The sequence below is a fragment of the Siphateles boraxobius genome, unplaced genomic scaffold, assembly GCF_051911475.1.
Source record: "Siphateles boraxobius isolate OS27281-9 unplaced genomic scaffold, OSU_SipBor_1 31, whole genome shotgun sequence".
NCBI classification, from domain to species: Eukaryota; Metazoa; Chordata; class Actinopteri; order Cypriniformes; family Leuciscidae; genus Siphateles; species Siphateles boraxobius.
The window spans coordinates 4,521,702-4,536,987 of record NW_027508931.1 but is presented as its reverse complement, the minus strand read 5'-3'; the positions used below and the strand labels follow the sequence as shown (position 1 = coordinate 4,536,987).

The window sequence follows — 15,286 nt, the reverse complement described above, 5'->3', positions numbered from 1 at the left end:
AATCGCAGAGGGGTCAGGCCACTAGCCTGGGCGGATGCTTACAGGAACCCCGAGTTAAGAGTCTTCACTGTGAGAAGATTAAATGCAATGGGAGATTGATATTAGAGAGTAGCGTTGGGTTTTGTGGCCAGAACCAAAGCCAGTGTAGCTTATGATCAAGATGCAGCAAGATCTTGAAATGTTCTTAAAGTGAAACAATTGTGAACGGATCTTTCAGATCAGTTTTGTGAACCAGATAAACTCTTTCAAAGAAAAGATACGGCTAAAAAGAATGATTTGTTCCACTCGAATGAACTGAGCTATTAAGAGAATAATGATTGACATTTTGGTTTCAGAAGTCATGTGGACTACTTTCATATAAGGGTCAGAAATTAACTTTTCCATTAAGGGGCAGCATTTGCTTCCTGGAATTGATTTCCTAGGGCATTTTTTACCTTTATAATATATATATATATATATATATATATATATATATATATATATATATATATATATATATATATATATATACCTTTTTAATGTTTCTGTGTTATCTTTTATGTCAGATACTTAAATTTAACAATTACTTCAGTCAATTAGAATACTATAAACTATTAAAAAAAAAAATCAAGGCTTCACATTGGTTATTTTAGTATAAAATGTATTCAAACTGGGGATAAATTAAATACAGAGAGTGAGCAAAAATTGTTCCCCATTACTAAAGCGGTCCATCTAATTCGAGTTATACATTCTTGCCGAAACTCACGTTACAATCACTGTATCTGGACTTTGTTGTTTATGATGAGAGAATTCAACCAGTGAGCTTGTCCACTGAACAGCGGTGACTCTGATTGGCCTTTGCATTCATAAGCTCAACAGTAACAAGTGTGCACAATGATGCAAAAACACAAAAGGAAATCTGATGCAAGGTGAACAGATCTAAATGTAATGCTGCAGTCGACCTTCTTCATCCATTTTCACATTTACTTAAATCGCGACAATTGTAATAGATTTAGTTTAACAGTTTTTTTAACCCCCTTATTTTGAAGTTGGGGGGCTTTTGGTTCATTTTTAATTTCCGACCCTACTTTCATGTGCTTTTGCATACTTGAAAGCTTTCAAGCTTCAAAACGGATGCAAAGGCACCATAAAACTACTGTCTTTTTCTTACTCATTCTTTCACACTTCCCCGGTTTCTGTTATACCAGTTCCCAACTCTGAAAAGATGTAGCCATGGTGTTCATGTCTAGACTGCCCGATGAGATTTTAGGTGTATGGATTTTTCTCTCTCTCTCTTTCTCTTCCAAAAATATGTTACACCCAAAGTTATAGCTCCTTCCGCCCTTAAATGAGAGTGCAAGGTTTCAGTCTATTAACTTTACAGTGCCAATTAAGTTTTCTGAAGGCCTTTTTTGTTGTGGGCGATGTTTACACTGCTTTAATGGTTAAAACATAAAATGACTTCCTTGGCTTAAATTAGCAGGGATTTTTTTGGTTGTAATACACCTCATCTGTCACAAACTTTATTATAACTTTAGCACCCTCTAAAAATGGTATATTATTATACTTAAACGGCATGTTAGGCTGCATTTATTTGATCTAAAAATGTGAAATATTATTACAGTTTAAAACCGTTTTCTATTTGAATATAGTATTTGGATATATTTTTACATTTTTTAAATTTACTCCAGTCTTCAGTGTCACATGACCCTTCAGAAATCATTCAAATATGCTGATCTCGGGCTCAAGGCACATTTCTCATTCATTGTCAATGTTGAAAATGGTTGTGTTTACAAATATAGAAAAGTGTGTGTGTGTATAATTTTATATTTATATATAATTTTATGGAATAATTGTAAAAATTTTTACTGTATACTCTGTGTTTCCATGTGTATTTTCTTTCTCTATTCAATTTTTTAACATGTCCAAAACTTGGACAGCTGTAAGTTTAGAGCAGAGCTCCGAGAATGGGAGGTGAAATGACCCAGGGTGTGCTGTGAGGCCTAAGACAGAACCTGACTTGGTGAGACCAGCAGCACAGAGCACCCCTCCCTTTCTCTCTCGATCTCTCGTTCTCTTGATCCCTCCATCCGAAGTTCGCAGTTACCTGCAAGACAGCAGCGGACGGCTTTTTTTTTTTTAAAGCTTGCTGAAGCATCCCAGGCTTAGCCAGGCCAGCCGCAGTGTGGCGTGCCCATGCACATTTTAAAAAAGTCAGCCTGTCTGTTTCTTACTCCCCACTGCTTTATCTATCCTTCCATCTTTCCCTCAGCCTCCTTCTCTCTCTCTCTTTCTTTCTCTATTTCCTATCGGCCTTTTTTCTTGTTCTCTCTCTCTCTCTCTCTCTCTCTCGCTCTCTCTCTCTCTCTCTCTCTCTCTCTCTTTTGTTCTCACTTCACCTGCGCAGGGTTTTTTTTACATGCAGCAGCAGACGGATGAGTCAGACTGGCACTGCTACCTTCATCTCTCACTTTCCTCCTCTGTCTTCCTATCAAGTCCTCTGCAGAAGTGCAAGAAAGACTGCAGCATCAGGAGACACGAAACTCCCCCATTACAGCTGATTTTGTTGGAAAGAAAGCAGCTTCCAGGAAAGCATGTCCAATTACAGTGAATAGGAGCAGGACATGACACGAAGAGGCCCTGAATATAGACATATATATGGTTAATTATGGCTTATGTCTGAAACCTAAAGGGATGATTCACCCAGGAATTTTGTCATCGTTTACTCTCACATTGTTATCCTCACATCGTTCCAAAACCTGTATGATTTTGTTTCTTCTGTGGAACACAAAAGAAGACATTGTGAGAAATGTCTCACCAAAGTCAGTTGTCACCAAAACTGTTTGGTTAACAACATTATTTTGTGTTCTGCAGAAGAAAGTGAGTTTGAAACCAACATATGGGGTGAATAAATGATGACAGAACTTTCATTTTTGGATTAACTATTTCTTAAAGTGTGTGTGCGTGCGCGCGCGTGTGTCTTCACACGGGAAATGGATTAATAAACATTCTTGAAAATGTAAAAATGCAGAACGTTTTCTGTGATGGGTAGGGTTAGCGTTAGGGGATAGAATATACAGTTCGTACAGTATAATAATCTTTACGCATATGGAGAGTCCCCACAAAGATAGCCCGAAACCGAATGCGTGTGTGTGATGGTTTGTCCAGACAGTTGAAGCAGACACCGTCTGTGCTGACTGCTGATGGGTGTTTACTGAGAGAGTGGGAACAGCAACAACACGTGCTTGTCAGAGTGAGAGAGGAAAGTGTCTTCTCTCTGTGGCAGTTTGTCAGTCTTGTGTCAGCACATGCATGGCCACACAGCCACCCTGGGTTTCATTATCCTCCTGTGCAACAGTGTAGAAGGGTAAAGTGAGTAAAATGTCATGGCTTGTCTGCCACTTTAGTTGTTTCTTGGTGCCCACAGGGGATTCAAGAACCATGATTTGCTGTTAGCTAGTCGGTTGCAGGTGTTGCTTTGTGGGAGGGACATTGTCATTCTGGGATTTAAAATCGACAAAATGTGAAGAATTTGTTCACAATATTTTTAGTAGATTATCCCGACAAGTTAAATACTGTATGATTTAAAAGTGTGTGACTTTATGATTTATATATATATATATATATATATATATATATATATATATATATATATATATATATATAAATAAATAAATTTCATTTTTCATTTGTTTTTGTTGTTTTATTTTACTGTTTCATTGTTCTTTTTTTATTGTTGAATTGTTTTATTATTTAATTTATATATATTTTTAATTGTTTGTTTTATTTCATTTGTTTTTATTTTATTGTTTTTGTTATTTTACTGTTTCATTGTTCTTTTTTTATTGTTGAATTGTTTTATTATTTAATTTATATATATTTTTAATTGTTTGTTTTATTTCATTTGTTTTTATTTATATAAAATAAAAAGCATTCGGACAAGAGACAAAGGAAGGGAGAGACAATCAGTAAACCATCCCGCTCCTTCCGCCGTGTCTTCCTCGTGATCTCTCAGCAAGCCGCCACCAGGTGTTACATAACCTCTCTCTCTCTCTCTCTCTCTCTCTCTCTCTCTCTCTCTCTCTCTCTCTCTCTCTCTCTCTCTCTCTCTCTCTCTCTCTCTCTCTCGCTCTCTCTCTCTCTCTCTCTCTCTCTCGTTGTTTTGATTTCTCTCTCTCTCTCTCTCTCTCGCTCTTTGTCTCTATGCCAGCCACTCTCCCCCCCACCCTCTGTCTTTTTCACACGTTCAGTTTCTCTCCCACTGGGAAACAGATTTTCAAGGCAGCCGTCTGCTCTCTACCTTTAGCACTCGCTGTCTACCCTCTGCCTCCCTGAGACTTCTCTACACTTCTGGCATAATTACAGCAATTACTACAGTTTATGCTAGTTATGTAAAAGTCCTCCCATGTGAGTGTGTGTTTTATCCAAAACAGTTGGGAGGAAAACACGTGAAAGTGTGAATGGAATCAAAACGGACAGGAAATGAAGCACTGCCTCCTTCACACTCTCAGAAAAACTGAGTTTGCTATGAATATTTGTCAATTTTTTAAAGGAATGTTCAGGGTTCAGTACAGATTAAGATCCATTTAGTTCTATTTCTAGAAGTCTCTTATGTGCACCACGTCTGTATTTATTTGATCAAAAATACAGTAAGACCATTTTTTAAAACTTTAAATAACTGTTTTCTATTTGGATACATTCTTAAATGTAATATATTCATGAATTTTCAGTTTTAAGATTCACATGATCCTTCAGAGACCGTTCTAATATGCTGATTTGGTATTCAACATTTTTTATTTGTAGCAAATTAGCTCTAAAGAAATATTTATAATCAATCATAACTTGTTATAATTGATTATGTATATTTGGATCAGTTAATAGAATTAACTTAATTAATAAATTAACTTAAATTTTCATTTCCAGGGAAGGGAAATGTCTTTCTTACTGTACAGTACTATTAAGAGCCTGTAGTCAAAATCTAAATCGTAAAATAAACTTTGTTGCAAGCAGAGAATCAGAACCAAATACATATTGTGCATAAGTTTTATTAACAAAATCACAAACACATAACTAACATACAAACAATTACACATACATGGGTAGATGGTAAATGACAGAATGAAACCAGAAATGAAATGAAGCTACGGAAAAGATTAATTGAACATGAAAAGAAACATCAGCTTATTATTTTCAAAGTACCTCATTAAATGTATACTTGCATGGCCTTTGCAGTGAAAGCATTTCTTGAAATTCCGAAAAAAAGGGTCTTGATGGTTCCGTGAGTGTCAAACGTTGAAGTTGCAATCGTTTTCTTTTCCGTTGGATGATGAGGATATGATGAACTTCCATGGTTAGTTCGACTCTGTTCTGGTTGAAAGTTCTCTCTCTCCATGGCTGGTTGTGAGTCAAGGCCTGCTGCCCTGGGGCCTGCTGAGGCCACGCAGGACAGCACAGCACCCCGAACGTACCGAGAAGGTCAAGAGAGGGAAGGGCTTGTGTAGATGCAATTTAAAGCCTGAGAAAGGTCCCACCTCTCAGGATTAGCTCGGCCAATAAAAAAGGTGGAATTTCCAAGCGGGAGAATTTGATTTATGAATCTTTTGTTTCAAGGTATAGGTGAGGTTACATTGACCGCTGGTTCTATTATAAAATACACCGTATAAAAAAAATAAAAAATAGTATTAAAAGACACTACACAAGACAGTAAATTATCACACACATTGTCCTGAGATGCATGTTCATTTATAGATCAGTTCGTCTATAAATGATTGCAGGAAGGTCTGTAAGTCTTTCCTATGGCTTCCATCTTGACCACATGACCACATTTTTTACAGCAATAAAGCCAACTTATCTGATCGTAGTCATGGTAACCAAGACCCTCCTTGCCCTTGTTGGGGAGATTGGACCATAGATGCCAGAGTGAGTTCCTTATAACAAATAATCGTGTCTGATTTGTCTCCGTCATTACAGATTATTAGTAAAATAATTGACTCCGGCCTGTTGAATTTTGAAAAAATCAGGCACTCCTCGAGTGTGCAGTATTTTCTAATAATTCAACGGACCAGTCAATTATTTTGCTTATTCTACGGTTACACTACACCTCAAGACATTGTTAAGATGATGTATTTCATGACATTTTGTCAAGTTTTTGTTCTTTAAATGCCTAACCCTAATTTCTTACGCATCTAATCCCACACCTCCGTTGCTAAATCCAAAATGTCATTTTAGAGCTAGCAACGGAAGCTTCAACCACTGTTAGCAGACTAATGCAGTTATTAATGTCTCTACTAGTAGCGAAACTGTAAGTTTATCTGCTTCAAGAACAGGTTCGTTATTTTGTGACAAAAACGGAAATAATTTGTTGTTTTTATTCTATTATTATTATATTTATTTTCTTGGTCATTGTCGTTGTGGGTTTTGGTTCTTTTGCTGTTGTAGGCCGTAAGGACCTTGTGAAAGGAGCATGTAATGCAGTCAAGACCTGCCTGGAACTACTTTAGCCGTGCATTTCCCTGAAAATAATAGTGCAACAGTTGGGTTCCAGAAATAAAAACTCCATTCATTTTTTGCCATAGGCAAATTGATTTTAAACGATAACTTATAAACCTTTAAAGACAGACCGACTGTGAGCTACGAGGTTGTTAATCAGTGGTATTTGCTTATGCCAAAGCTGTCAGCCCGCATTATTTCATGCTTATTTTTTAAAATAATTGTTTAACAGTTGAATTCCTGGTTAAAAACTACATTACCCATGATGCTGGACAGAAATTTACACCAGAGAGTCAAAAAGCAACACACTCCAAAATATCTCTTCTGCTCCGCCCATTACCATGAAGCACTGATTTCATATATATATATATATATATATATATATATATAATATATATATAGTTCTGTTCTTTAAACAAAATCATATTATTTAACTATGATAAAAGTTTTAATAATTTGATAATAAAAGTTATAGAATGATACATCTGTCTATCTATATATGGGGTTTCTTGAACATTTAGAATAATTTTCATGACTGAAAAATCAAAAGACATGTAACATGCCATATTTTGAGGATGACTCAACTGCCTTTCTCTGTTGTTTCCTCAGGGTACCACACTGAGGAAGAGTCTCCTTACACACTACTTTGGCAACCAGCGGCCCCACACCAAAGCCCTGGATTACTGCGGCGGGAGCAGTTCTTCCCTTGGAGGTCTGGTACACAGATGACCATTAGAAGCACTATCCGCTCACCACATACATCCTGACTCAACAGTGTGTTTCTGTGTGTACATGTGTGTATAGGTGGCTCTCCCGGGCAGGACTCTGATAAGCCAGGTACTAGCGTAGCAGACATCCAGTGTGCGCTGGATAACGTGGGAGCGTCCGAGCTGGTCATCGACCTCATCGTCAGCACTAAGAATGACCGTATATTTGAGGAAAGCATTCTGCTAGGCATTGCACTGCTGAGAGGAGGGAATACACAGATTCAGGTATATAAAGGTAATGTTACACATTCACAACATGGCATCAACCAGATCCAGATGATGTCATTTCCTTCATGTCTCCCTGCAGAACTCATTCTACCATCAACTGCACAAGCAGAAGAAGTCCGAGAAGTTCTTCAAGGTCTTCTATGATCGGATGGAGCAGGCTCAGAAAGAGATCCGCGCCAGTGTGTCAGTCAACATGTTTGAGGTCAGCTGCAAGAAGAGAGAAGATGAAGGAGAAGGCTCTGGAATCAGATATAAGAAAGGTGTACTTGTACTTTCTTTCATTAGAAAAAAGTTTTTTTTTAAAACCATGGAAGGTGAATATGATGAAAAGTATGAAGAAATGTTGGGTAATGTTTCACCCCAAAATCAACAGAACAGTATCATAATATTTTGCTTTAAGGAAATCAAGCAAGTTATTTATTTATTTTATTTATTTATTTTCTTATATCTTTTTTTTCTTCTTTTTTTTCTCCTATTTTCATCTTGAGATTGACTGGAGAATGTTTCTTGTTTTCAGAAGTTCATGCTTCATTCTAAAATATTGTAAATGAGATCAGAAATAATACAGTATATCTAAAGATTTGCCATGGATAATAGATTTTTTTTTATTTCAATACAAGGTTGATAAATGGTCTGAATGAAAATTCTGGATGCACTTGGCTGAAAACTGAAAATGTTTTTTAAAAAGGATTTTAAATTAGCTTTTTTGTATAAGTATATTAATATAATACTTTTTAATGATACTGAATTAAAAAAATATACAAACCAATACAATAAAATTGCCACACTTTTATTCAAAGTAACACTAAAATTGGACAGAAAATATATTAATACTAAATATCAATGCATTATTCTATATTCGGTTCTTTGCAACAGAATCAGATTTAACAGATTTATTTTTGACCAGTTATTCAAATAATCTGTAGTCCTACATAGCTATTATTATCAGAGCATGTGAGCAGATCAGTGGACGAGAGGCTAACGTTGTTTTCCCAGTGTTTCCCGGCATGACAGCAAATTAGGGCTATTGCAGTCAGAAACAAGTATAGACCTACTACTTCATAGAAATTTCATGTTAGCGCATTATTTGAGCGGTCGTTGCTTTTTCAATGAGAATGAGCGGTACATGAGTGGAGCGTTCGCATGGGCCGTAAGCAACTGTGCTTTGCACATGCATAGAGCGGAATATTGCAGAGCGTCACAACTCGCAGTGATGACGGCTAGAGCGAGAGTAAAACTTGAGCTCTGAACACTGAGAGTCGGGGCAGGGAGGCATATATTTTCTGCCGTTTTTCTATTTCGGCCAAATACCCAAAATGCCATTTACGGCGGCAAAAATTTCGGTGCATTCCTATTTTAAACAGTTGTGGGCTATGGACATATTCTTTATATACTCATTAAGATGCTGCATTTAAACATCAAGCTCTCTCTCTTGGGTCCAGGTAAAATATCTGACAATTAAAATGTTGCTGTTTTTCTAATTCTGGTGCCTTGGTGGAAATGTATCTCCAACAAAGGAAGGCCCCAAAAGACCACAAACCAGGTGTGATGTCTAAAAATAAACCTTTAGAAATCACTTTTAGTCTCTTGCTGAAAATAGAGATGTGTCCTAATTGCAGTGTTCTGCTTTATCATGTTTAGACCTAAAAAGAATGACCTAGACTCTCTAAATGATGTGCTATGTCTGAACTAGAAGTATGTCATTCCTGTGAATAGCCTGTTTATCACAAACAAGTATGCCTTAATGCATAGCTAATCATGTGATTGCAGTTCATGCCGGAGGCAGCGTAAAATGAAGGGACAATCAGGCATATGATTAGTATCTGTCCCCATTTCAACTGCTGTGCTCCATATCCTGTCACATGAGGTCATGTGAGGGGTAGCTGGCACTTTATCAAAGGCCTGCTGTTAAAAAGCAGGGTTTTATTTAACACTTCTCATCGTGAGAGGAAAGATAGCCTGGCGGGCCGATATTATCGGCCGATATTAGGCCTTTTCCTAACTATCGGTATCGGCATTTATAATGGCCGATAAATTAATATTTAAAAAAATGCGGGTGCGGTGATTCATGTGGTGCTGCCAATAAAGCACCTAAAAGCTGTCACAAAGAACTGGCAAAAGTAATGATTGTGAATACATCAAACATAGCAAGGAGACATTTTAATTGTTTATTAATATATTTTCAGTCAGTGTTGCTGCAAAGTTGATGACGCTGACTCGCGATCTTCAGTGAACACGCCAGAGAGAAATGCACATTTCATACGGATTACAGCAGAGAGCAGTCTGTCTTTCGTTTTGAATTGCTCTGTTTAAAAGTACACATTTCAATATAGATATATTTCTCATGCCTATACGCTGAGTTTCGGTTCTTTTAAGAGATGAGTTGCAGTTCATGCGCCGGCGCCTCCGTGTCGAGATTATCTATTGTCTGCTATATTTACTTCTTATTTAATAAATCCAGGTAATTGGTTGATGAAACATTGATTAAAACTAAGATACAATTAATACAAAATGAAATTCACTTTAATGAATGGCTTTGTGCTTTCTGTTTGAGGTCTCTGTGAAAGTTTTAAAGCACTTTAGTGCCGCTTTCAGAGCTTGTCACGACCGTAACATTGTTTTTTCCTCATAAATGCGAACACACAAAAAATAAAATAAAATGAATATTATGTTCTGTTGAGAGCCAACCCTTCTTCATCCGGTGGGTAGTAGCCTATTACTTTTGATTTGCGCTGTGTAATTCACAGAATTGATTTCTCTGCTACCAGCCTCTGTCACGTATTGTGTGAGCTTGTAAATATTGCAAGCGCGCAGCTGAGAAGTCCTGATTATATTGTCTGCTATATTTACTTCTTATTTATTAAATCCAGGCAATTGGTTGATGAAACTGATTAAAATGCGTTGCGCGAGCAACAAATCTCTGACAGTAATCTGATGCCCCATTCTGCTTTGTAACAGGCGCTTTTTTGCGTCTAGAGTAAACAGCTGTTGCGACGCGAGCAATAGCGGCCTTGTCCGGTGTATATACAGTTTTAAAGCTCATTCTGCCTATAACGTTACAACATCAAGCAATATTCCAATAATTTATATAATTATAACACTTAATGTTTCACGTTTAGTACATTTTGCTTACTAATTTAAAATAGTATAAAAGTACTGTACATATATAATTAAAAACGTTTTCATTATGATATTATTAATTTTACTTTAGTAAAAAGATCTGAGTTCTTCCTCCACCGGTAGAGATTAGAGGAATTAATACTAAAAATAGAAGATAATAAGGTTGTCAGTGACACTTTTGATATATTTATTGATAAAAGTTATGTTTTATGTGACTAAATTAAAAGACAAAGTCGTTAGTGAAGATTATGCAACAGTATTTAGAATATAATATAATATAACATGCAATGCAATGCAAACTAGTTTGGTTACAGCTCAAATGTATCATTCTCATTCTATCATTCACCCTGTCTCCATTACATATCTTTGTCACACAAGTGTTTGATCACCACATTTGAGTGATCATTGCAAAACGTTTATATATTTATTCTGTTTATACTGTGTATTCTATATACAGTACCCATCAAAAGTTTGTACACACCAATAGGAAAGTGTGTCCAAACTTTTGACTGGTACTGTACTATAATACATAATATTGCTACTGTATTATAATATACACATATATAATATCAGCCGATATATCGGTATCTGGCTTTTTTTTATCGGCATCGCCCCCCAAAAATCCATATCGGTCCGGCTCTATATCAAATTTGCCTAGTCAAACAGTGTAGTGCACAAGACATGATTGTTTGATAAGGAGAAATGTTGTTGACAGTTACATGGCAATTAAGTTTTGAATAATAATATTCAAATGTGCCTTAATATATATAAAAAAAAAAAATTCTCTCAAAAAGAGTACCTATGACTTACTATGGATGACTTTGATTTGGTATATCAATTCTCTAGCATGCTGAAGAGAACTTAAACAGTATATTGGGCAAGAATTTGTCATTTATTGAAGATATATTTATACATTGTTGGCTGTGTCTTACCACTATAGACATTAAGGGGGGCTTAGTCTATCAATATCGGGTTTTCAGTTTAAGTTTAAATTAAACAATCCACATTTGCACGTAACGTTTTTACATTTAAAGATTCGCATTTAGTTTTGGGACTTAAAATGCATTGTTATGCACTAGGTCAACAAGAGACTGTCTTTGAGTGAATCATTCACTAAGTCAATTCCTCAACCGATTTGTTTGAAAACACTGATTCACTCAGGATTGAATCACTCACAGTGATTAATTTGCTTAACCAAATCGTTCAGTTCTGCTGCTTCATCAGAGTGTGTCTGGTTTTATTTGAAAATATTATTGTTATAGCTTGTATTATTGTCTCTGAGTTTAAGTTGTTAAATATTCTATAACAACCTGTTTATTGAACTGTAATATAAAAGTAATACCAATAAATATCAGCCAGTGGCTTTATGCTTATGACCGAATCACAGCTCTTTATTGTGTGATACATTGCTTGATGTTGTGATATTAATAAATATATTTCATGAAGTAGTTACAGTACCTAGTATGGATGACATATTTTGAATTTGAATTGACTTTTGAATAATGTTATGTTCTTAATATTGCATCCTGTACAATGTTGTTATAGTTAACTAAAACGAAATCTATTCAACATAATTTTCAGTTATTGAAATACTTAACTTAAACTTAAAACTAAACGAAAGTTAGAAATGTTGCCTTGGCTAATTAAAAAATACAACTGAAACAAATATAAATGGAAGCTAAATAGAAATATCTTTAAAAAAAATAAAAAATTGAACAATTTTTAAAATGAAAATGTAAAGATAATTAAAGATATTGATAAATACTGAACAATACTAAAATCACACTGATTCCATAACAATTGAATGATCTGAAGTTCGTTCTTCCTTGTCTTATGAAGTTCGAGACGCCTTGCACCTCAAAGAAGAGATGCGGGGTCAGCTTAAAGATGCCTCCACGGTCACCTCAAAGGCCTACAGCATCTATCGCCGGGAATTAGACCCCGAGACGGAGCCGATGGGGTCGGGAGTGGACGGGATGGAGGAGGTGGTGGAGGAGACGCAGATGAGCCAGGCCATCACCATCATGAAACCCATCCTTCGCTTCCTTCAGCTGCTCTGTGAGAATCATAACAGGGACTTGCAGGTAGGTGATGCAAATCTTCTATCATTTTTATTCGTCCAATTTTTCTCAGCTTTAGTTTGTTTGACTGTAAACCATTCCAGTGTGCTTAGAAGTGAAAACCAGCTACGCTGCCTTTACAGTGTCAAAAATCATAGGGTTATAAATTAGTGGTTTTCCATTGTGAGAACAAAAATGTTTGAAAAGTAAAATTTTTTGTTGTGCAGATAAACATCTCAAGGGACCCGTGACCTAGTTATGGACGAGTCTGTCTGAATTGAGATACTAATTACTGCCACTCAGGACTCGACTTGAGTTATAAGTCCAACTCTTTCTGTTCTCTTGTATACAGAACTTTCTGCGAGATCAGAGCAACAAAACCAATTATAACCTGGTGTGTGAGACGTTGCAGTTTCTTGACTGTATCTGTGGCAGCACAACGGGAGGACTGGGGCTGCTGGGTCTCTACATTAATGAGAGGAACGTAGACCTGGTCATACAGACGCTTGAGACCATCACAGAGTACTGCCAGGGTCCTTGCCATGAAAACCAGGTATTGATTGAAACATCATCCTCATCGGAAAATGGGGAGAAATCCGTTTCCACATAGAGTCCAAGTGTTAGATTTGGTACCAAGATTAAATTATTTCTAGCTTTATTAAAGATGCAAAAGCAAGTCTTTTCTATGTGTTTAAGACTTGATAAATAATAGTTTGGTGTCATAGATTGTGTATTTCCTCCTCTGCAGTCATGCATAGCAAGGCATGAGTCAAACGGCATTGACATCATCATCGCGCTCATTGTGAATTCAATTGATCCATTGGGAAGGAACCGACTTGACCTTGTACTGGAGCTGAAGGTACTTTTTTGTTTGCAGCTAATCACGTAGTTTGAATAAGGAGGCAATTCATGTATAATACAATTTTACACATAACAAATTGTTTTGAAGCATTGCAAATTTTTGATTTGGCATGTAAAAACATGTACTTTTGGTACCAGGAGAAAAATGTGTGAATATTCTTAGCTTCACAGTAATTTATTTTTTAAAAGGCTCTTTTCTTTACAATTAACTATCAGAACAATGCATCTAAACTTCTCTTGGCCATCATGGAGAGTCGTCATGACAGCGAGAATGCGGAGAAGATCCTGTACAAGATGAGACCCAATGAACTGGTGAGCTAATCAGTATCATACAATATCACTGCTGTTGGATGAGACTGTATATCAGCATTCTTAGTACCTGAACGAACTGTTGTGAAATCAATAAATATGGTTTAGATCATCTGTTATCAGCCAAAACATGTCTTTTCTTTGCCATAAATGCAGTAATGTTCTGATGTCACATCTACAGGTTGATGTGATGAAGGAGGCTTACGTTCAAGGGGAAGAGAGTGAGATTGATCAAGAGACATCAGATCAGATCAAACCTAAAGATGTAGGCCACAACATCTTCATCCTGGCCCATCAGGTAAGATTTAGATGTTTAATGTGAGCTACCAAGTAGGTCTGGTTTTACAGCAGGGGTACTTAGAAAGACTTACATTTTGCTTTGTTACACCTTTAAGATGGAATATTTAGCAGGCTATGATAACTAATCAGGGTTAATAGCATTGATTGGTGCAGATTAAGGGTACTTGAGCATAATAAAAAGGTTGGGAAATGCTGTCGTATGTGAAACAATAACACAATTACTGATAGAACACATTGCAATATCTGTTTAAAGCACAAACCTATTGAAGTAACAGAGGATTAGATAGTCATATTGAAAGTTTGCGAGTAGTTCATGGCCATTAACATGCTTTTCACCATTTAAAAAATCCCTCTGAAGAAGGGTTAAAGGGATAGTTTACTAAAAAAAATCCCGTAATCCCGTAAGACTTTCGTTCATCTTCGGAACACAAATGATGATCTTTTTTTATTAAAACTGAGAGCTTTCTGTCCCTCCATTGACAGCTACGCAACTATCACTTATATGTGAATAAAAGGCTAAATTCAATCTGTTCATCATATAAAGGGAGTCACTTCAGAAAATTTGGACTAAACCGCTCAATTCATATGGATTCGTTTTACGATCTCTTTATGAAATTTTGGAAGCGTCAAAATGGTAGTTGCGTAGCTGCTAGTGGAGGGACAGAAAGCTCTCAGATTTAATTAAAAATACCTTAATTTTCGAGTAATTAATGACAGAATTTAAATTTTTGGGTGAACTAACCCTTTAAGGCCTCTTGTGAGGATATTCTCATTCAAGTTGGTCATTTCTCAGTTTCAATCTTCTCTTTCACTTCCACACTCTCAGCCATCTGCCAGACACTTATATCTGTCTTAACTGGCTGCTTTCATAATGACATAACTTCAGGTCTTCATCTATCTCTGTTTTTTCCAACACAAATCACATCTCACAGACGACTGAGAGAGAGCTCTCACTGTTAGCTATGCTGAATTAATATATGTTTATATATATATATTAATATAGATTTTCAGTGATATTATTGTTTAAAATTCAGGACTTTTACGCAGACCCTGTGGCTATTTTAGATGGACAACGGTATGAGAAACACTGGCCTATGGCTACATGATCTAATTGGGGAGATTATACTTCACTTGGACCATTTGCACAATGTCAGTCTCATAAATTCTCACTAT

At 36.3% G+C, this 15,286-nt stretch overlaps 1 protein-coding gene across 2 annotated transcripts in view; it reads left to right on the top strand.

Annotated features, from left to right (window-relative positions):
• itpr2 (inositol 1,4,5-trisphosphate receptor, type 2) overlaps window positions 1–15,286 on the top strand; it is a 120,232-nt gene that overhangs the window by 60,568 nt on the left and 44,378 nt on the right. For both annotated transcript variants that reach the window (XM_077193408.1, XM_077193409.1), the window contains exons 38-45: window positions 7,078–7,180; window positions 7,273–7,460; window positions 7,543–7,723; window positions 12,423–12,667; window positions 12,996–13,196; window positions 13,392–13,502; window positions 13,721–13,816; window positions 13,995–14,111. In XM_077193408.1, coding sequence (XP_077049523.1) covers window positions 7,078–7,180; window positions 7,273–7,460; window positions 7,543–7,723; window positions 12,423–12,667; window positions 12,996–13,196; window positions 13,392–13,502; window positions 13,721–13,816; window positions 13,995–14,111 — 1,242 coding nt within the window. The remainder of the gene's footprint in view (window positions 1–7,077; window positions 7,181–7,272; window positions 7,461–7,542; window positions 7,724–12,422; window positions 12,668–12,995; window positions 13,197–13,391; window positions 13,503–13,720; window positions 13,817–13,994; window positions 14,112–15,286) is intronic.